The sequence below is a fragment of the Emys orbicularis genome, chromosome 10, assembly GCF_028017835.1.
Source record: "Emys orbicularis isolate rEmyOrb1 chromosome 10, rEmyOrb1.hap1, whole genome shotgun sequence".
NCBI lineage: Eukaryota > Metazoa > Chordata > Testudines > Emydidae > Emys > Emys orbicularis.
This window is the reverse complement of record NC_088692.1, coordinates 54,755,906-54,778,649: the sequence shown is the minus strand read 5'-3', so window position 1 is coordinate 54,778,649 and position 22,744 is coordinate 54,755,906. Positions and strand designations below refer to the sequence as shown.

Below are 22,744 nucleotides of genomic sequence, written 5' to 3'. Positions count from 1 at the left end.
AACTACATCTAGAAAGAAAATATCTGTAGAAAAGTGACCAAATGCAGACATATATTCAGCCCCGTCCTGCAGTCCTTACTTGGACAAAGCTTCCTATCAGTTTCACCTGAGGAGGGCCTGGAGGATCAGACCCAGTCTGTGACTGGTGACTCCCCATTTCTAGACATTTGTCCAGTTGTGGACACTTGCTTTTAAATACTCCAAATAACCAAATTATTGTTTTGAATTTTCCAGAATCAACCAAACAAGTGAAGAGTGGCTGAGTGTGTGCCATGAAACGGGCTCAGCCAAGTTGTTTGCATAGTTAAATTGCATCAGGCACAGTTGTGGGTCAAACTCAAGAGTCCTTTCTGCATGATTAGAATGTATTCTTATGGGAAGGAGGTCTGTAAATAACAGCATCCAGTCAAATCTTGCTCATTTTACTTATGAGACAAGGTAGGTGAGGTAATATCTTTTATTGGGCCAACTTCTGTTGGTGAAAGAGACACACTTTGGAGCTCATACAGCACTCTTCTTCAGGTGTGGGCTCTGTGTAAGCTCCAAAGCGTGTCTCTTTCACCAACAGAAGTTGGGCCAATAAAAGATATTACCTCACCCACCTTTTCTCTCTAATATCCGGGGACCAACACAGTTACAACAACAGTGCAACATTTTACTCATGTAAGTAGTCCCATTACACTTATAAGGTGAGCAGGCTTGGGCCTGGTATGAGAAAGAGAAATCTTCTTTTGCTCTTCTGATACCTAGGAAACGGAGGGATTAAAAGCAGCAGCAATGGGGAAGGAAGCATGAAAGACCTCAGACAATAGTTATCTCCTGAATACTGTATAGATACACTTTACCAAACTCACCTCTCTTGCAAATACATGGGAAATAGCCTGTTGTGATGCTTTTTCAAAATTTGTGACTCTGCAATGAGCGCTGCAGTTTCTGATGCAGCAGGAATAATTTCCAGTTCTTCAGATCCTGCCCTCCCATTTCCAAAACTGCACGAAGCCATATGGGAAGGAGAGACATTATGGCAGTGAGTAGTGGATTAATTTCTGTTACTATCCTAGGCTAACTCAGTGGGTTAGGTGAGTAAGAGTGATTTGATGCTTGATTGTATGTAGTCTCATGGATAGGATGGGGGTTTATTTAGACCTGAGGGAATCATGGATTTTTTCAGTTTAGGGACCAACTGAAAAATCTGGAAAAAGAAATTGTTGGTTTGTTTTGAACTGAAACTGAATTTCTTTAGTTCTCACTGAAACAAACAAAAAACAGGGGAAATCGGTTTGTGTTTGGTGTTTTGGGTTGTTTCTCAGGTGTGTCTCACCCTTTCCTTGTCTGTTTGTAATTAGCTACATTTCTGAGTCAAGGCCCATTTCCGTGTCTAGGTTTTCTGGACCAGAAATATTTGGCTAGGTTCATCCCATTACACCAGGCATGTGTTTGGCCCATATGCCTGCAAGATTACGGGATTATAAAGGGACCTTTCCCCCTTTAGGAGGCTGAGGAGCTGTCACTGGAGGAAGTAATGTATCATTCTGGCTATACCCTGCCTGCCTCCTTGGACAATGCCCCAGCTAAAGTCCATCCTGGGCACTGTTCCTCTGCGGATCCCCCTCTGCCTCTTGCTCCTTTCAATAGCTGGTGAATCTCTAGCCGGCTCCCAGCTGCAGGGCGAGTGACAGTTGGGGTCTCCCTTTGGGGAGCCCCAGGAGGTGGCTAGCTGGCTGAAGGCAGGGCGGGATGATGGATGGACGGGGGAGTGGATGGATGGATGCTGCCGAGTCCCAAGGGGGGCGAGGTGGAAGCGGGGGGTGGGGTGGGAGTGACTCACTCACACAGCCGGCGCTTCAGCCCGCCCCGCTCACAAGGTGCCGGAGCTGAGAGCAGCCAGAGCCCGGGTCGCTCCCTCCTGCCCCGCCGCGCACGCCCTGCCACCTCCGACATGCCCAACTTCGCCGGCACCTGGAAAATGAAGAGCAGCGAGAACTTTGACGAGCTCCTGAAAGCGCTGGGTAAGGGGCGGGCGGGGCGCGTGTCTCCCCCGCGCCGGACAGCCGGGACACTGGCTGGGCTGAGCCGGCGGGACGCAGCCCGCTGCCCCCGGAGAGTTTGCAGCGAAGTCAGTCAATCTGCAGCCGCGTGGCTCGGCCCCGGCTGCGCTGGCGGTGCGGGGCCAGGTGTCTGCTGCCTTCTCACCGCAGCCGCGGGGCCGGGGGCTGCGGAGACTTCGCCGCACGGAGCGGCCGTGAGAGATGCTAGCCTGGGAAGAGACGTGCCAGCAGGTGGATACTAGCCCGCCTGGCACACGCAGAGCCGTTCAGACAAGCCTATTGCCGCCATGGTCCGTGCAAACCTGTCCATAGTCTGAGTGATTAACGCACCTGCACGGCTCTGGCAAACGCCAAGCCATCACTGCTAACCCTACTGATAAACGCCGTCATATCACTAAACCCAAGTAGCCAGGGCAGACCTATTCATCCCAATGATTAATGGCACATTCATAATTAATAGTGCCACCGTTTAACTAAAGATCCCGCTACTAAATGCAATCCTCTTAATAACAGCTGTATTGCGGTGTGTGCCCTCTGGTTAATAGTGCACATGCCGTACAGCAGGGAGGTTACCGGTCCTGGAGGCGGATGGTTGGGTTAATGCTCTGCTTCCTGGTCTCCCCCTTTGCGCAGGTGTCAATGCAATGCTCAGGAAAGTGGCAGTGGCAGCCGCCTCCAAACCGCACGTGGAGATCCGCCAGGATGGGGACCAGTTCTACATCAAAACGTCTACCACCGTCCGCACCACTGAGATCAACTTCAAAGTAGGGGAGAGCTTCGAAGAGGAGACTGTGGATGGCAGAAAATGCAGGGTAAGGGCGAGGGAGAAGTGTGTGTGTGTGTGTACACACACACACCCTTGGCTGATGGTGTTTTCCCAACAGAAACCCCACCCTGGTAAAAGTGGTAATGGGGATTGAGTAAGAGTCTGAATAGAACACACCAGACCAAAGGTGGACACAGCTTCCCCTGTGTCCTAGGAAAAGCCCTTTGCTCTCCCAGGGTGGATTTCTCTGAGAGCTCTGTAATTTTTATATGCGGCAGATAGATAAATTTCCACAGGCTCAAGACAATGGCATTGCCGACTTACTCCTTTACTCGGTCTTCTCTGCCTCATCCATCCCTAATCTGAAGTGTTTGGCTTTTGGCGTCAGTCTGGCATTGTTCCTCAGGGAGTACAGTTTAAAATTAAAAGCAGCAAAAAATATCAGGACCTGAAGTAAGAGCTCAAGATGATTTTACACAATTCTTCTCCCTATCCTGTACATGCAGAAATTTTTCTGATTGCTTTTCCTTCTCTCTATTTTAATATGTCCCCCTATTGGTGAAAGACATTCCTTGATTTACCGTAATACAGACTGTGGATGAGCAACTAAGATCTCTGCCTTGAGTGCTGAGCAGAATTTAGTGGCACAAACTTGCTCATAACTTTTATCCTAAAACAAAACAGCCTAGTCTCAAATAAGAATTGCAGGATATTTTTAGCTTTGGCCTGAAATTCTTTTATCATAGTTCAAATGTATATCTTAATTTTTTGCTTAGATATTAATTGCTTGTATCTTTGATCTAATATTGCATTGTGATTCTTAATGTTATGAGTGTAAACTTCAATGGCTGTCCATCCTCATTACACCACTTTCTTTGTTCAGTGTTATCTTTGAGATACCTCATCTGTTTGTTTTGGTTTGGTTTTTTACACTTTGATGAGAAACTCTGGGCCTGATGTTTCCATTGCTCTGTACCTTGTATAGTCATTTACACTTGTAAAAGTGGGTGTATAATACTACATTCTGATTTAGTTGCATCTTACATCCACTTTACACTGATATGAATACACAAGGCATAAGGAAATAGAGAATTGGGACCTCTGTGGTGGGAGGAGGGAGTTGTATGAAAAAAAGTTCACACAGGACCAGGTTCTGATGCCCTTTACTCGCACTGAGTAGCATCTTGTTCCCTAAGTAGTTCCACTGATGTCAATGACACTACTCATCAATGAAAGTGCTACTCAGTGTGAGTAGTGTCATTGATATCAGTGGAACTACTTTCAAAGTAAGAAGCAACTCAGTGCGAGTAAAAGATATCAGAATCTAGCCCCAAACAAAGAGTAATATTTTAAAAAGGCAAAATAGTAGCAAAATATTTCTGATCATCCCAGGACCAACTTCTGAGTTCATTTGCATTGATGTAAATCCAGAGTAACTTCATCAAGTTTAGTACAATTACTATGGATTTAAACTGGTGTAACGGAGAGCCTGATCCTGGGAGATCTTGAGCACCCGCAAACTCCCATTGAATCTCTAGGATGAACAAAGTATATAGATTAAACAGCTAATTCAAGAAATATCTCACTGGTTTTGTTAATTTCTTTCTCTTGATGAAAGTAAAATTGAATTTGATCATCCAGAACACATCTGACTCCATTTTAAATGAAAGTTTTATTGCTACATATAGAAAAACAATAATTATTGCTTTGAAAGTGGGCAAATTTTTAAAAATGAGTTTTGTGATGCAGTAAATTTTTTCCATGTGTGAAATTATATGAGTGAATTATATTGCTGAGCTCAATATAAAATTGAGCTGTGGCTATGATACAGAAATTGACAGAAAAATAACATCATGATATAGTTTGCAATACCTGACAAAATAGCTGAATGTTTATAGATTCTGAAACACTTTACAAGAAAAGAGGGTCTTATTCTGCAGTCTAACCTGATCTATTGTTCAAACAAACAAATAAGGATTCAGGATAGTTGGAATGAAAAGCATAACATGTATAACTCTGCCATATTGGTTTTAAAAGGCTATAATTTTGAAAGAATCATTGTTTTTTATATAAAGGAAATGGCAATTTTTTATATAAAAGAAAAGTTTTTCCTTTGGAAAGTCAGGGAAGTGTTGACTTTAATTTTTTTTTATCATCACAGACTAATGAATGTCTCCCATGTGCTAGTTGTAAAGCGATTACTTGTACATTCATTACGGGGCATCCTTCTGCACAGCTGTTCCACTGCATTGTGGAATAATAATTCAACACTAGGAGGAAAAGCAATGGAGAGCCTGTGCTTGCCTGCTTGTTAAAACAGTATGAAATGCCCCATGATTTCTCACCTCAAAATAGCTTTATAGTAATAATTCCAAGTGCTCTGAAAAAATGTCCTAGTGTATTTCAGTCTTCACACCCTCCCCCATATTAATTTGTTTAAAAACCCAAAATATCCAAATTCTAGTGCTACTACTTTAATTTAGTTGCTGTGTACCTTGCTTGTTAGAACCATATGTTAACCATACAAGTAACCTAGAACAGTGCCATATAGAATAAAGATTATAAGTGGCAAATATTGCATTATTCATTATTCCAAAATGTTACATTTGATTCTAGCTGCTTTTATGCCATGAGGTGGTAAATAACATGTCAGCTCATGCCAGATCTTTACAAAGATGCTAAGTTATTACATGTTAATTAATAAAGCTTCTCAGTTCTCATCATTCAGATTTTTATGAGAATTAAAGGACCTAATTTGGATGCACGGAAATAAACACAGCGTTACATTGAGACGTCAGATTTGCAATTATTCTTGTTAATTATATGTGTGTATCTCCAAAACAGCCATCCCCAACCTTCTTTTTGATTTTACCACTTTCTGTTGATATGCCTTTCTCCCTTGCTATTATCTACCATGTGTTGCTCTTTTACTGCAGCAATTATTCTCTGTAGTGTTCATTGTTGTCTCTCTGCCTCATGCTGCCAGGGAATATAATTAATGTTACTAATGGTTTTCTTGCCTGCAGAGTTTAGCCACTTGGGAGAATGAAAACAAGATCTATTGCAAACAAACTCTTATTGAGGGAGAGGGCCCTAAAACATATTGGACTCGGGAATTAGCTAACGATGAGCTGATTTTGGTAAGAACCTTTCACCTTTTCAGTGCATACATTGTACTAATAGGTTTTGTTGCTATGTAATCGGACTGTTACTTTTTTCCATTAATTATTGTGAAACACGCTGTTAATATTAAATGCATTTGAAAGGCCAGGATGCTCCTAACCCTCTTCAGTGCAATTCACAGACAATGGCTTTTTAAAATCGTTGTTCTCAAAAAAATTACCAAAATATATTATGTTCTTCTGTTTTAGCTGCCTCTAAACACTTAGTGGTAAAATAACCATAATGAGCCAAATCCAGTTCTATAAATGCAGAGTAACTCCAGTGATTTCAGTTGTAATTGCAGATGTTATCAGTGTAAGAGCAGAGAATTTGACCTAATTTCTGGAGAACTGCCTGCTTTGATTTATCTGGAAAAATATCCTTTTCCTCGTCCTTTTTTTGGTACATGTGTAATAAGTTGCTTCTTATCACATGATGTGTGACAAAGGAATGCCTGGCATACTGTTAGCACTATATAACCTCCCTCCGATAAGTAGGAACATGTCACCCCATCCTCTTGTCACCTCTGACTCCCTGCTCATCTCTGAACTCCATTCAGAATTGCCCTCTGTTTTCAAGATTCCTGGACTTGCTCTTCCTTATGTCTGAAATCATATCCACCTATGTCCAGCTCCGATCAATCTGCTTCTTCAGTCCTTGCATTCCCTCTGCCACTCCTATATAACACTCCACACTCTGGCAGGAGTAGGTCAGCAGTTCTGCCTCATGTATCTGGAACTGGATCCCTCCACCTGAGCCAGTGAGGATACATCTACTCAGGATACATCAAAGACCTGTGGCACAACCGCAACTGGAATGAGTCAGCTGACTTGGGTTTACAGGGCTTAGACTGTGGGGCTAAAAATTGCTGTGTAGATGTTCAAGCTCAGGCTGGAGCCCGAGCCCTGGGACCCTCCACCCTCGCAGTAGGGGTGTAGATGTACCCTCAGTCACATTCAGTCTATTTATTTCTTCTACAGTTGTCATCTTGGTACTGATATCTCTTCTCTGAATCTCACCTCAGTGCCCAGCCCTGCTACAACTGCAGCTGTGATCTGTAACTGGCTAGAGACATGGTCACTTTAACATGATTACAAGTATCACAATTCAATTTGTGCCCACACAGTAGCCTTTCCCCCACAACAGCAGTTTGCACATCCAAAGTCACTGCATTGCCTGTTTGTATCAGTGCATTCTGGGTAAATCCAGCAAGCTATCCCAAGGATGGTCCAGTGGTTAGAGCAGTAGTCTCTGCTGTGGGAGATCCAAGTTAGTTCTTGCTCTGCCACAGACATCCTGTGCAGTCACGGGCAAATCACTTGGCCTCTCTATGCCTCAGTTCCCTATCTGTAAAATGGTGCTAATAGCAGTGCCTTATCTCACAGGAGTGTTGTAAGGATATGTACATTAAAGATTGTAAGGTACTCAGATACTACAGTGATGGAGACCATATAAGTATCTTAGATAGACAGACAGAATAGTACCTCAGCCAGGGAATAGAGTGTCTGGAGGACATGCTGTCTGGGATGGAGGCAGTCAACTGACTTATAGCACACACAACAATGGGGAGGGGATTTTTAGTCCAGAACACTGGGGCATACCTCTGCTCTTATGAAAGATACCAATACAATCTAACCTTCATGTAATCCAGACAGGAGCTCTGTTTTTTAAGGTCTCATCGGAAAGGGGGGGTGGGGGGAACCTAGATCTGATCCTGTGTAGACAAGAAGCTTTTAGAATGTTAATGTTGTTATTTCAGACAGTAAGGAACAGTGTTTCTAGGAATGGGGTGGATGTTATTAGTGAAATCACACTGGTTTCCATAAATATAAACACCCAGATCCTTGGTTATTTCTATTTATTCAACCTTAGTAAGCCTTTATGTTACCCAGATACTTAGGAAGCAGGGAGCTCTACCCTCTGTTACATATCTTTTTTTACTGATACAAACAGAATTTATTTCCAAGTGTCATTTTTCCCTCTCTCTAACAAAGCATTTTTGGATTTTGTCATCTAAGCAACCTGCTCATGAGGTGTCTGCAAAACCAAGGCCAACTCTTACAGTACAAGCAGGAGATCCGATTGTAATGCTGTCACCTCTTGCAGACACGAAACAAACTGACCCAACTGGGAAAGGAGAGTGAGGTTAAGAAACACAATATGGACTCATAGAATATAAGGCTAGAAGGAACCATTGTACTCAGCTAGTCTAACCTCCTCTATAACCAGAGACCATAGGACTTCCCAGAATTAATTCCTGTTTAAACTAGAGCAGTGGTTTTCAACCTTTTTTCATTTGTGGACCCCTAAAAAATTTCAAATGGAGGTATGGACCTCTCTGGAAATCTTGGGGTCTGCAGACCACAGGTTGAAAATTACTGAACTTGGGCATATTTTTTTAGAAAAATATCCAATCTTTATTTTAAAAGGCTTTCTCTTTTGAAGGTTTTTGCTTGAACCATAATGACTGGGAGTTGAAATTCACCCTGGTGCAATTTTCTGCAAGCATTGGTTTAAAGCTTAATGTTTCCCAGCTCCAACCTCCTTCTCAGGCCTCCCTCCTCTTCAAGAAACACCTCCTTCTCCTGTAATCCTTCCCATAGCTCCCCAGTCAGCCTACCCCAGCTCCCTTCTAGCAGAGCTCAGGAGATGAGCTGGAGGGAGCCCCATTCCTGTGTGCTTTGGGGGTCTCTGCAGCTGGGACAGCTGCCTTGCATGGAGCAGAACCTGTGCTGGTAGTGTATGAGCCGTGCAGGGCTGGTACCTGATCCTTCGAAAAGAGACAGTATTGAGTTATTTCAGGTATAGCATCATACATTTCACTACCAAGGTGAATTTTTTTTTGCATCTGTGTTTTGTCTTCCCCAAAAATCATCTTTGCTCTTTGTTCATCTTATCTTGGGAAAATTTGGGAAAGGTGTTTTTGGTATGTCAAGAATAAATCTTGTTCATCTAAGGCCTGATGGTCTATGGAGGCAGGATCAGATGCCTCTTTTGAAAAAAGGCACGTTAACACTTTTTAAAAGAGTTTTAAAGATGCTTTCTCCACTATTATTTATAGTAATCCCATTGGAAGTGTGGCAATGGCGCCTTCATATTTAATAGTATTATTATTCTCCATCACAGATTTGTTAGTATAGGGTTTCTCAGAAATGTTAGGTTGGGGGGGGGGGCTTGTTTGGTTTTGGGTTTTTTTGAGTATTGAAAACTTGGATTTTCAAATATTTTTGAATAAAAATGGATATAAAGGATTACATGGGATGTGCAAACAAAAAGGGAGGTGAGGAGGGAACTTGTGAAAGTTCAGATTTCTTACCTTGAGAGTATCCTTAACTATCCTTAACCTTTAAATTCGAATGCAGATACTGGGCCAGATTCTGATCTTATTTACACAAGAACATCATTCACTAGAGTTACTCTGGATTTATACTAGTGTAAGCAGGACCAGAGTCTGACACAGCATATGTATTTCATGTACAGGTCTAAAAATAAAGATGTATGGTTGAGGTTATTTTAAAATAAGGTCTTTTGTCCTTACTCTCTAATTGTGATTCTGTTGTTTTTTGCTGTTATTGCACTCTTCTGTGACATTAATGAGCTGTCCATCACTCATGCAAATTAGGAGGGACAAAGGGTCTGCTCTTACCCAGAATTAAAGGTTGCGGCCTTCAAATATTAGCTGTTCAAATTAGAATAATTTATATTCTATCTTTTCTGTGTTGCTTCTTTCATGACTGCTCAGCCCCTTATAATTTTTAGTATGTTCTGTATCGCAAATGCTATATAGTAGATGATTTATGAAGCATGGCTTTAAAAAACAGCTTCAAACCAAATTTTGCACAGTTCACATGTCACACAGGGGTTCTCAGAATCAATTATAGCAAGGGTCAAAGATCAGAAGTTTGAGGGGTCTGAAGCATGGTTTCCATTCCCCTTCCTCTCCCTGGAAAAATCATGCCATAGTTGATTAAAACTGGTGAACTGTGGAGCATAGATGAATGACTGAACATTTTTTAAATGATATTTCTGGATTCTGAAATTAAACATGGCAGGTAAGATGGCCCAACACAGACTGGAGAGATATTGCACAGCTGAGTGCCAAAGTGTGTCTGTGTGGGTTTAAGCCTTGGAATTAAACCACTTAAAGGTTTAATGCTTCCTATATTTTAAAAAAGTATGATCTTAAGTAATCAAGTGGAGGGTCTGCTCCCCAGTGCTTAATTTTTGCTAGGGCTTGCCAGGGCTGAACCTCAGCACTTCGAGGCTTGGCAGTTCATAGCTCCGGCAACTCTGGGCTTGCTGCATCAGTTATGAAAGTAAAAAAGATTGCTTGAGCCCCAGCACCTCTTGAATTACAAATTAAACATTGCTGCTCCCACTAAAGTCAATGCAGGTTTTGCCATTGGCCTCAACAAAAGCAAGATCAAGCCCAGAATCCAATGTCCATACATGTTTAAGTACTGGAGATACCTAAAGCATAATTTGAATATGCATCCTGTTGTAATACCATCTGTAATACAGCTGACTGACTGATATAGGTATTTAGTAATACAAGTTAGGAGATAGAGTTGTCCATTCGATAGACCATTGGACTGCAAGTCAGGAGATCTGGCTTCTATTCTTGCCTTTGTCACTTCCTGTGTGACACTGGACAAGTTGCACAAGCCAACAATTTTCAAAGTTGGGTATTCTAAACTTAGGCATCCAAATAAGTGGCCTGATTTTGAGGGGTACTGCGCATTGACTTTGATGGACACTATCAATGGTAAATAATAAAGAGGACAGGTCACTGATACAGAGCAATCTGGCTCACTTGATAAGCTGGTCACAAGCAAACAATATACCTTTTCATACAGGTGAGTGTAAATGCATATATCTAGGAACAAAGAATGTAGGCCATACTTACAAGGCGGGGGGCTCTGTCTTGGGAAGCAGTGACTCTGAAAAATATTTGGAGGTCATGGTGGATAATCAGCTGAACTTGAGCTCGCAGTGTGATGCTCAGGTCAAAAGGGCTAATGTGATCCTTGGATGCATAAACAGGGGAATCTTGAGTAGGAGTAGAGAAGTTATTTTATCTTTGTATTTGGCACTGGTGTAACCACTGCTGGAATACTGTGTCCAGTTCTGGTGTCCACAGTTCAAAAAGGATGTTGATAAATTGGAGAGGGTTCAGAGAAGAGCCATGAGAATGATCAAAGGATTAGAAACTGACGTTAGTGACCCAGTGATAGACTCCAGGAGCTCAATCTATTTATCTTAACAAAGAGAAGATTAAGCGGTGATGTGATCAGTCTGTAAGTACGTTCTTGGGGAAAACTATTTGTCTGCTAGAGGGAAGAGACCATTATCAAAGGTATAACAAGCTCCAGTGGTTGGAAGTTGAAGCTAGACAAATTCAGACCGTAAATAAGGTATATATTTTTAACTGTGGGGGTAATTAACCATTAGAACAATCTACTAATGGCTGGGGTGGAACCTTCATCACTGGCAATTTTTAAATCAAAATTAATGTTTTATAAAAGATATGCTCTAGTTCAAACAGGAATTGTGCTGGGGAAGTTCTACAGCCCATTTTATGCAGGAGGTCAGACTAAATGAGCACAATGGTCCCTTCTGGCCTTGGAATCTATGAAAAAGCTGTGGCAGTCTCTCTATTAAAGTACTGGGGACCTAGCTAATGTCCACTAGGGTGACCAGACGTCCCGATAAAATCGGGACCGTCCCGATTTTTAGCTGTTTGTCCCAGAGATCGGTCAGGACGCAATTTGTCCCGATATTTTCCTCCCCCGGCAGCACTCGGCTTTTTTTTTTTTTTGCCCCCCCCCCCCCCCCCCATGGTGTCCCGATATTTTCTTCATCTCATCTGGTCACCCTAATGTCCACTGATGTCAATGGGAGCCCGTTCATTGACTGATCGGGTCCTGGGTGAAATTGCAGAGTGCGAATTGATGGATTATCCCATTCTGCAAGGAATTAGGGCCTGCAGCAGAGCCAGGCTCCAAGCAGCCTCATCACTAGAGCTGGCCAGCAGCAGGCTGCCTGATTGGCCATGCCATCTAGGGGCCAGCAGGCCTGCTCGTAAGCCAGCAGCAGCTCATTGGCTGCTAAGTGCTTGTGCCCACCACTGTGCCTACTCCTGTGTTACCTGGTTCCTGCTGCTCCTGTGTGCTTGTACTGAGCCTTGCTTCTGTCTTGCCCCTGCCTTGAACCCTCCTTGCTCCACTTCCTAACTCCCTCGGCTCTGGTATCTAGCTCCTGACCTCCAGCTTGACCCTTGGCTCCAGCTTCCAAGTACTGACTGCAGCTCTGACCCTAGTCCTTGGGTCCTGATGCCTGCTCTGACCATTAGGCCTGACACATGCACTCACCACTAGACTAGACTGCCCTTGCCCTGGCTGCCTGACATAGGCTGTGTTTGCATTGAATTTTCTGTGCCTTTCAGGTACAGGCTGTGACAAGGCAGGTGTAGGATCAGGGCCGGCTCCAGGCACCAGCGGAGGAAGCACGTGCCTGGGGCGGCACATGCTAAGGGGCGGCATTCCGTCCATTCTTGGGGTGGCAGAGTCCGGGCGCCTTTTTATTTTTGCTTTGGCAGTTCGGGTGGCTTTTTGTTTTTTTTTGCTTGGAGCGACAAAAATGGTAGAGCTGGCCCTGTGTAGGATGCTATATTGTAATTTCAGAAATAATAAACTTAAGACACTATAATAATTTACACTTAGATACAGCACCTACCCCAGCACTTTACAAACATTAAGCCTCACTGCATCCTTGTAAGGTGAGTTTTATCCCTATTGTACAGATGGGGAAAATGAGACAGAAAAAGACTCATGACTGTCTGAAGGTTATACAGTGAGCCAGTGGCAGAATATATTAATATAAACAAAGTCTTGAATTCCACCCATTATGCTGTTATGTCTAGACAGGGCTGATTCCTGGCTTCCTATGTTTCACATGATAGCTCTCCTTTAAATTTGTACTTACTAGACAGAAGCAAGAGACCGGTTAAAAGGCAATTATTTGGGTTTGGATCCAGATTAAGTTTAGATGAAAGTTTAGGTTTGAGGCTAATGAGAAAGGATGGAAATATCAAAAGCATCAAAGGGAATTGCGTGCCCAGTTCCCGTTGATTTACAATGGGTGTTAGATCCCTTTTGAAAATCCCACCCTTTGTCATTAGTGTTGGTTTCAGATTTGACAGTGCTGGACTCTTCCAAGATGCTTTTTGAAGATTTCAGTCCCAGACACGCTGTACTGTCTATCTCGTTTTCTACCCTCTTGCATAATGATATTCTTATGAGATCTGCTGTTCTGATGAGATTTCTTCCACATCTCTTCCAATCTAGAACCAAAACCTTAGGGGCAGATTCAGATGGAGGGACTCTCCTGTCTCCTCAAACCACTCCCCCTCCCTAAATCCAATGAATTTCAGGGCAGGGGGTTGTTAGATTAGAATCCCTCCATCTGAATCTGTGCCTAAATTTGGGCCTCTCTCTATCTAGCCATTTCAGTTAGAAAGTGAAGGATTCCGCAGTGGTTGAAGGGTTTATTTCCCTCTGTTTCTCATTATCGGGCTGCATTTGATAAATTAAACTCCATGCAAGCTGGTTGTTTATATTTTTAGTGTGTAACTTTTTAAAGCAGACCTGTAAAAATGGGCTGAATTAAAGAGCAATGTTCCCATGATTTTTTTGTTGTTGTTCTTCAGTGGCTGCAGCTCAGCAAGGCTGATTGATGGTCTTCGGAAATTACAAGGATTTTACATCGCTGAGCAAATTCGCCAAGATTTCCAAGGACTAATTGCTGGCATTTTATTTTGCGCATGTACAGCACAGCAGTGAGGCTAATGCTCCAAGGATCCTGCTAGCTGCTAAGTGAAATGCTGGCACATACAGTTTATATAACATGTTTTACTGTCTTATACATTATAAGGTTTATTCCGGTCTGTGCCTGAACATGCTGTTTGATTTAGTTCAGATAATATACTGGAATCATAGAGACTGAGGCCTGCCTTTCCTGAACAATGGAATTGCCCATTGAAGTTGATGTGTGTTCTGCTCATGAAGTGGCTGCAGGACTGGACCTATACTGTGCAGAAGTCTAGTCAGAGCTCTTCTGAGTCTCCATTAAAATTTATTTTCCTCTGTCTAGGAACTGAGCTCACGGTCCAGCAGTGTGCAGAACTCAATGGGCGTTACATGTAGGGAAGGGCTTCAACATGTTTTTTTGGTAGTTTAGAGTGGAATGGTAAATTGATTTAAGGCTTTATTGTGCCATTCTTATGAAGGGGAACACTTATATGATCAGTCCTGTTGATTTTAATGGGACTTCTCACAAGACTAGATGCTCACCAATGTATGAGGTGCACAACTGTGTCTTTAACATGTATCTGTGAAGCAAAGTCATGTGTAACTTCAAAGAAAAGGAGTGCAGCAAGTATGAGTATGTCCCTCCAATTCATAACTTTCTCTGCTCAACAATATGGTTTAACGCCATTTCACTAATAATGCTACTATGCTAAACTTTTAGGCTTTTCAAAATTTTCCAACATGGGTGCCTAAAGTTAACAACTTAAATCCACATTTAGGCACCTAAATAAGTAGCTCTACTTTCAAAGGGGCTGGAAATCAAATTAGGTGTCCAACTGTGGATTTAGGTGGCTAACTTTAGGCACCCAAGTTTTAAAAATATGACCTTTACCTATAAAATATAAAACATCAGAGCTAAAAAATGCACCACACTCCTACAGCATCCGAGAAACCACATAATCTAGTCTGAGAGGGTCCTGTGGCACCTTTAAGACTAACAGAAGTATTGGGAGCATAAGCTTTCGTGGGTAAGAACCTCACTTCTTCAGATGCAAGTGATGGAAATTTCCAGAGGCAGGTATAAATCAGTATGGAGATAACGCCGGCTACCCCTCTGATATATAATCTAGTCTGGCTCTTCAGGGAAGGAACAATGTCTAGCTCTGTTTGAAGTGTCATGTCAATGGCACTCAATAGGTGACTATTAGCAAAGAGTCTTCTAAATCCGTGGAAAGATGTGTTTGATCTCTTTGCATGTGTAGCTAGGGAAGAAGTGTAGAGGACTTTTGTCCCCTAACTCTTGCAGAGAATGTGTGCCCAAAGTCAGTTTTATTTTGTTTTATTTCTATTAATATTATTTGTATTATAGTAGCACCTAAAGGCCCAACCCCCATTGTGTTGGGCACTGTACAAACATAATAAAAAGGAAATCCAGCCTCAAAACTCTTATAAACAAAATAAAATTGCTTAAAACCATCACAGCAATAAACCCCCCCGGGGGGCACCATTCCTACACTCCTTTCTCTGGCATAGCTCCTGCTGAAGTTACCTGCATATTTTTGCAAATTTTATCAGAAAACCATGTTAAGATGGGGTAAATCTGGTGGGGTATTAGTGTGCAACGCTGGATTATATGGCCGTGGGGAACTGGCTGAATCCTTTAACTGTTCATTTCCAGCCATTTTGATGTTCAGATTTTTTAAAAAGGTATAAAGGTTTATACGATAAGCTCTTTATACACATAAAAATAACTTTTTTCACTCCCCACCAGCCTTCTGCCCCCCCTCCCAAAACCTATTAAATGTTTTTTCTTCTCATCAAGGCCAACAGAATAAAAAAACGTGCGGTTTTTAGGCCACACTGTTTTGAAGAGATGGTGGGCCAAAAAAAGCATTGGAATTTTTTTTTTTTAAGTAAACCACAGCTAAATCTTCATAACCCTGGATCTGAGCCCAATTAGCTGGCTTCAGTGGAGCTATGTCAGTTTACACCAGCTGAGGATCCTACCCCATAACTTGCTAAATGCAGGCCTGAAAAACCACCAGTTTAGGGTACTGAATGTACAACATGGCTAAGTGAATATTGCATTTGAACTCTTTATTGTCAGCATTTTCTGACTCTTCTCTGCTTGATTCCTTCACCAGTAATATTTTATTTAATCTTTAGCTTTTGCAATTAGTTAGTCAGTCTGATCAGTCTCTGCACTGCAGGTGTCTACAAACACACTGGTGTTTACACAGGTCCCCCAGCTGGCCCCCACAATAACTATCCTGCCCCCAATGTCCTGATTAATCAATATTGTGAAATCACTCCAGTAGAATTACCATTTAAGTGCACTACAGTACTACTGGTAACTTAAAACACAACAGACATCTGGGGGCCTATCTATAACTCCATTCAAACACCAGGAATACGGCTCTTGGTACCCGGTGCTTCCATGAACTGGTCAACTACTGAGGCTGGGGTTGGGGAATTGGATGTCTTAGGGGATTGTTAATGGGATATAGAGTCCCTGATCTCTAGGTCAGTGACTCTCAGGTATGATCAAAAGTTGATGCCATCTGATGGCTTTTTGGTGATGGGAAATGAGTGTGCCTCAGACAGATTCCAAGTGGATAAGTGCCCATGTCAGAAATCATCAGCAGAATTGGCAAGTTTATTGGTAGTCTCAGCAGAAGGGCCGAGGATCGAATGGGTAATGCAAGGAGACTCAGCTACCCTCTCACTCCCAAAGGAGAAAGATCCAGGTCACGGTCAGGACTCCCGGTCAGAGCAGTGTGGGGATACTCACACTGATGCGGTCTACACTATAGCTGGAAAAAGAGGATTTCAGTCTGTAGGTCTGTCATGTCAACATCTTGCAGCAGCATCATACATTGACAGGTTTTATATATATAGTATATATGGACCAGATCCTCAGCTGGTGTAAATCAGCATTGCTCCATTGACCTCACTGGAGCTACTCTGATTTACACCAGCTGAGGAACTGGGCAGTTGAGCAATCAGTCTTGTACGTGCAGTCAATCTGATCTGAATCCCACCCATAGCACCCTTAATTCAGACAAAGCCATTCAAAGGGCTAGTCTACACTTACCCGGTAGTTCGACGGCTGCGGATCGAAGTTCCGAGTTCGATTTATCGCGTCTGGTGTGGACGCGATAAATCGAACCAGGAAGTGATCCCCGTCGACTGCGGTACTCCAGCTCGGCGAGAGGAGTACCGCGAAGTCGACGGGGGAGCCTGCCTGCCGCGTGTGGACCGCGGTAAATTCGAAGTAAGGTATGTCGAATTCAGCTACGTTATTCACGTAGCTGAATTTGCGTACCTTACTTCGACTTGGGGGGTAAGTGTAGACCAAGCCAAAGATTGCGACTGTTTTCAAATATAAAAGCCTAGTACATTCCAACTTCTCTTGCCATTCACAAATGCAAGCTAAGCAACCGTAGAAAAATTATGAGGTTCCGGGCTATTTCTCTCTCTGACAAACTTCATTGTGTCTGGGAAAGAGACCCACCTCCAGTACATTAACCTTTGCTTCGGCAAAGCTGCAATTTAATGTGTGCTATACCACTAGCTACTATGGTAAAATTAATATACTCCTAAAAATTGTATGTCATTTTTGCCTATTACCTCTCTGCTGATTGATTTCTGTTTCTTTTCAAGACTTTTGGTGCCGATGATGTTGTGTGCACAAGAATTTATGTAAGAGAATGAAGAACACCAATTGACTTGTCATCTGGGATGGAGTAGAAGATGAAGAGCAGCCGTTGTGAGAAATCCTGCATAATGAATATCTATGTGTACTGTTACTAATGCAGCGTTGTATGTGACCAAGTGTGTCATATCAGAATCCCTATCTGCTGTTAAGTGTATTTTGCTTTTGTTTTGCATAACAAACACTGTTCCTTTTGATTCTTATGCCATCGCTTTTCTGTCTACTTTGTATTTTGTAGTTAAAAATTTGTATCAGTTATTAAATTTATTGGGCATAACTCACAGCTGTTTTGTTAGGTGTTTTGGATTGAAAGCCCAACAAAACATTCTAGGGCTAGTATGGGCCAACTGGGCACAGCCCCATGTTGGGGGCAGTGCAGCATCCCACTGAGCCTGGGAAGCACTGGAGACTCTCTGCATGCCTTCCAGAGCTCCCCAATGTGTAAGGGGAGTGCACAGCTACTACCCCTTTTTAAGGGATCCAGCATGCTCCTGCAGAGAGCCATGGCTCTGCTTACTGTCTACCTCTCCACACCCCCTTTAGGGCACCACGAGGGAACAATCTCTATGCTGCTTTGAGTGGAGGGACTGCCATTCTGTTGCAAGCCATGCAAGGTGGGGAAAGCTCCTCCCACTACATGTCCACAATATAGCTAGGCGGGAACTACCATTTTAACACTGGCATCAGTCCACTTTCCCCAGTGGTGACAGCCATTAGCCCAGAGGTGGGCAAACTACGGCCCGCGGGCCACATCCGGTCCGCAGGACCCTCCAGCCTGGCCCCTGAGCTCCTGGCCCGGGAGGCTAGCCCCCGGCCCCCCCCTGCTGTTCCCTCTCCCCCGCAGCCTCAGCTTACTGCACCGCCAGTGCAATGCTCTGGGCGGCGGGCTGTGGGCTCCTGGAGCAACACAGCTGCAGAGCCTGGCCTGAGCCGGTGCTCTGTGCTGCGTGGTGGCGACAGCGTGGCTGGCTGCAGCCGGGTGGCGCAGCTGTAGCGCCACCAGCCACCGGTGCTCCAGGCAGCGCGGGAAAGGGGGCAGGGAGCAGGGGGCAGGGGGGGTTAGATAGAGGGCAGGGGAGTTTGGGGTGGTGATCAGGGGGTGGGGGTGTGGATAGGGGTCGGGGCGGTCAGAAAGCGGGTAATGGGGGTTGAATGGGGACAAGGGTCCCGGGGGGCAATCAGGAAGGAGGGGGGGTTGGATGGGGCGGCGGGGGGCAGTCAGGGGCAGGGGTTCCAGGGGCAGTCAGGGGACAGGGAGAAGGGGTGGTTGGATGGGGCAGGAATCCCGGGGGGCAGTCAGGAAAGAGAGGGGTGGTTGGATAGGGCAGGGTCCTGGGGGGGACAGTCAGGAATGAGAGGAGGGGTTGGGTGGGACAGCAGGGGGGAAGTCAGGGGTGGGGGTTCCGGGGACAGGGAGCGGGGGGGTGTGGATGGGGCAAGGGTTCTGGGGGGGCCGTCAGGGGGTGAGAAGCAGGGTGGGGGCGGATAGGGGGTGGGAGCTGGGCCACGCCTGGCTGTTTGAGGAGGCACAGCCTCCCCTAACTGGCCCTCCATACAATTTCCGAAACCCAATGCAGCCCTCAGGCCAAAAAGTTTGCCCGCCCCTCCATTAGCCACTCACAATAAAACCCCAAGCTTGATTTAAAGGCAAACAATGTTTTTGTAATTTCTCACAGTGATTGCTATCACATCAGGACATCTTAGATCTGTCCAGAGAGTAGTCAGACCATAACACACCTTGCCTACTGTCCTTTGTCATTAAAGGGTAGAGCGGAGGAAAGCTACGGAGATCCCCTACTGAACTTTTCCTTTTGTGGGTCACTTATAACACTGAGAATTTCTTATGGACCCACGGCGTCTCTCAGCACCCCCTTCCCACTCACTACTTGTGCCTCAATATTTCAACCTGTGAAGAGCCAGAAAGGGCTTGGTGGACCATAGCTTGAGAACCACAGAAAGTATCTCCGTGCCTACTGAGTGGAGCTCAGACACCAGCACTGTTACGGTTTAGATCCAAGCTTGAAGTATCTTCAGGGCACTAAGATGCAAATGAGCCTGGCACCCCATTTTTCTTCACAATCTCCCCCTCCAGTGTTACCACAGCAAATGTTGCTCTTTCCCTTTAAAACATACATAATGAAGTGTCCAGAAAAATGAGAATAGAAAAACTGGCTATTTCTGTCCCAGGGAGTTCTTGAGCACAAACTGCCAACACTGTTAATTAGTGTGGTGGTTTTCTGATGGGGATAAGAAAATTAGTAGCTTTTAGAAATGCATCTGTGGGTAAACCCTGCTACAACCAATACCCTCAAAAATGTACAGAGCTACATATCGCTGCAAATCTTGCATGCATTGTGTGGCTTTCAGAGCATCCCACAATGTGCCATGTTAAAAATATCTGTCTATTTGTACAGAATCTCCCATGTCCTCAATGTTCCTCTGGTATCTGAATGAGGACTCCCTGGGTACTCTATGTCTGTGAAGATCCTCCTTCAGGTTCACTAATAATCTGAACTGCAGCATGAGTAACTTGCTTCCTGCAACATGGAGAGAATGCATCTTACAGTTACATGGAACAAACATTTGCCCTCAATGTGACAACGATCAAAACATGTGGCTTTTTTGACAATACACACCACTTAAAGACAGGAAGTGAAGAACAGCACATCCATTTACTTGCAGAGAAAATGTAGGTGGGCTGAATGTAATTTCCCTACACTGGAATTTGATATCACAGTCAACATCCTTATTTTGCCATACATACATACATACGCCATTGGGTTTTTAATAAGCACAGGTAGCCAGGAACCTGGTTTTAAAGAATGGTCCAGCAGCATAGTATCCTATAACAGTGTGCTTGGGCATGGTTCAACGCTAAACCAGAGGCGAGAGTCCCATCTTCCCATTGCTAACATCATATCATGCAGCACCTGATTTTCCTGCAAGGCTCCTTTTCCAAGTTCTGAACTGGCTTGAATTACTGTGGATGCAGACATATAACAAGCTTAATAATAACAAGTAAGAACAATCCAACAGCATGGGGCTGTTACAAACTGAAGAGAAAATTTGCTTAGGGGAAGAAATATTTTTTAAGAATTGCATTAGTCCACTACAATGTCCCTTCCAACAGTAATCCATGGGAGAAAGAATAAGTCTTGTCTTTAAGGCTCTGGGGTAGGATTCAGGAGAGCGCAGTTCAATTCCTAGTTCTGCCATAGATGTGCTGTGAGAATTTTTGGGCAAGTCACTCATGACCTGATTTTTTCAGACATATTGTGTACCCTGTCTCCAGCTGAAGGCACTAGGAGGTGCAAGAGGTTGGCACATCTGAAACTCAAGCCATTAGTTTCTCAGTGCCTTAGATCTGTAAAATGGGAAATATATTGCCCAATTTACCAGGGTGTGGTGATGGGGCAAAACTGATAGAGAGGTCCATAAAGATAAGAGAGAAGATTTACACAGGCAGACCATCAGCATCTGAAACATTCAGACCTAATCTGCACCAGAAAAGGTTTGCCTGTATAGCTATACCAGCGAACCCTCCTAGTGTACATGCAGCTTATACCTGAAAAAGGGAGCTTGTGCCGATAAGCTTATACTAGTTCCATGAATGAAATAAGCAATACTGGCAAAAGCACTTTTTTGTGTTATAACTGTGTCTATGTTAGGGCCCAGATCCTTGCTTAAATCAGGGGGAGTTAGGCACTTAAAACATCTGTGAAGATCTTGGCCTAGGGCTTTTGCCAGAGTAGAAATGTTGTAAAAACAAAATCGCATCCCTAATTAACATTGCTTTACCAGGAAAAGCTTCTAGTGTAGACCAGGCCCTGATCATCCATCTTCTGGAGCCTTTACCAGACTTGTCTCACACTACCTACACCCATGGCCGGCTCCAGCATTTCTGCCGCCCCAAGCAAAAAAAAAAAAAAAAAAATCTGCGATTGGCGGCGGCAGTTCAGCGGCAGGTCCTTCGCTCCTAGAGGGAGTGAGGGACCTGCCGCCCCCGAATTGCCGCAGGTGCCGCCCCTCTCCCTTGGCCGCCCCAAGCACCTGCTTGTTAAGCTGGTGCCTGGAGCCAGCCCTGCCTACACCTGAATGGCCTGGAATCTACCTTTGTAAGGGTATGTCTACACTACGAAATTAGGTCGAATTTATAGAAGCCGGTTTTATAGAAATCGGTTTTATACAGTCAATTGTGTGTGTCCCCACATAAAATGCTCTAAGTGCATTAAGTCGGCGGATCGCGTCCACAGTACCGAGGCTAGCATCGACTTCCGGAGCGTTGCACTGTGGGTAGCTATCCCACAGTTCCCGCAGTCTCCGCCGCTCATTGGAATTCTGGGTTGAGATCCCAATGCCTGATGATGCAAAAACAGTGTCGCAGGGGGTTCTGGGTACATGTTGTCAGGCCCCTTCCCCTCCGTCAGAGCAACGGCAGACAATCGATTCGCGCCTTTTTACCTGGGTTACCTGTGCAGACAACATACCACGGCAAGCATGGAGCCCGCTCAGCTCAGCTCAGCTCACCGTCACCATATGTCATCTGGGTGCCGGCAGACGTGGTACTGCATTGCTACACAGCAGCAGCTAATTGCCTTTTGGCAGTAGACGGTGCAGTATGACTGGTAGCCGTCATCGGCTATCTGGGTGCTAGCAGACGTGGGGCTGCATTGCTATACAGCAGCAGCTCCTTGCCTTTTGGCAGTAGATGGTGTATTACGACTGGTATCTGTCGTCGTCGTATTCCTCAGTGAGTTCAGTCAGAGGCACCTGGGCAGACATGTTTTGTCTCCTGGAGACTCAGTCCTGTCGGCAGTCCTATTGAACCGTCTTGATGATGATGGCTAGCAGTCGTAGTACAGTATCTTCTGCCAAGCACCCAGAAGATGCCGATGGCTATCAGTCATGCTGCACCGTCTGCTGCCAGCTTAAGATGTAAAAAACAGATGGACCAGATTTGTTCTGTATTCATTTGCTTCCCCCTCCCTCCGTGAAATCAACGGCCTGCTAAACCCAGGGTTTTGAGTTCAATCCTTGGGGGGGGGGCATTCTGTATGACAGTTGTTTGTGTTTCTCCCTGATGCACAGCCAACTTTGTTGATTTTAATTCCCTGTACCTGTAAGCCATGTCGTCACTCGCCCCTCCCTCCCTCCCTCCATCAGACAATAGTTTCGTGCCTTTTTTCAGCCCAGACGCCATAGCACTGGGATCATGGAGCCCGCTCAGATCACCGCGGCAATTATG

The 22,744-nt window shown here is 44.4% G+C and overlaps 1 protein-coding gene across 1 annotated transcript; it reads left to right on the top strand.

Moving 5' to 3' along the window:
* Positions 1-1,939: 1,939 nt before the first annotated feature.
* Positions 1,940-17,523, top strand: CRABP1 (cellular retinoic acid binding protein 1). The gene is made up of 4 exons (XM_065412574.1): positions 1,940-2,009; positions 2,682-2,860; positions 5,841-5,954; positions 17,448-17,523. The coding sequence occupies exons 1-4, from the start codon at positions 1,940-1,942 to the stop codon at positions 17,496-17,498; spliced, it is 414 nt and encodes a 137-aa protein (XP_065268646.1). The 3' UTR covers positions 17,499-17,523.
* The last annotated feature ends 5,221 nt before the right edge of the window (positions 17,524-22,744 follow it).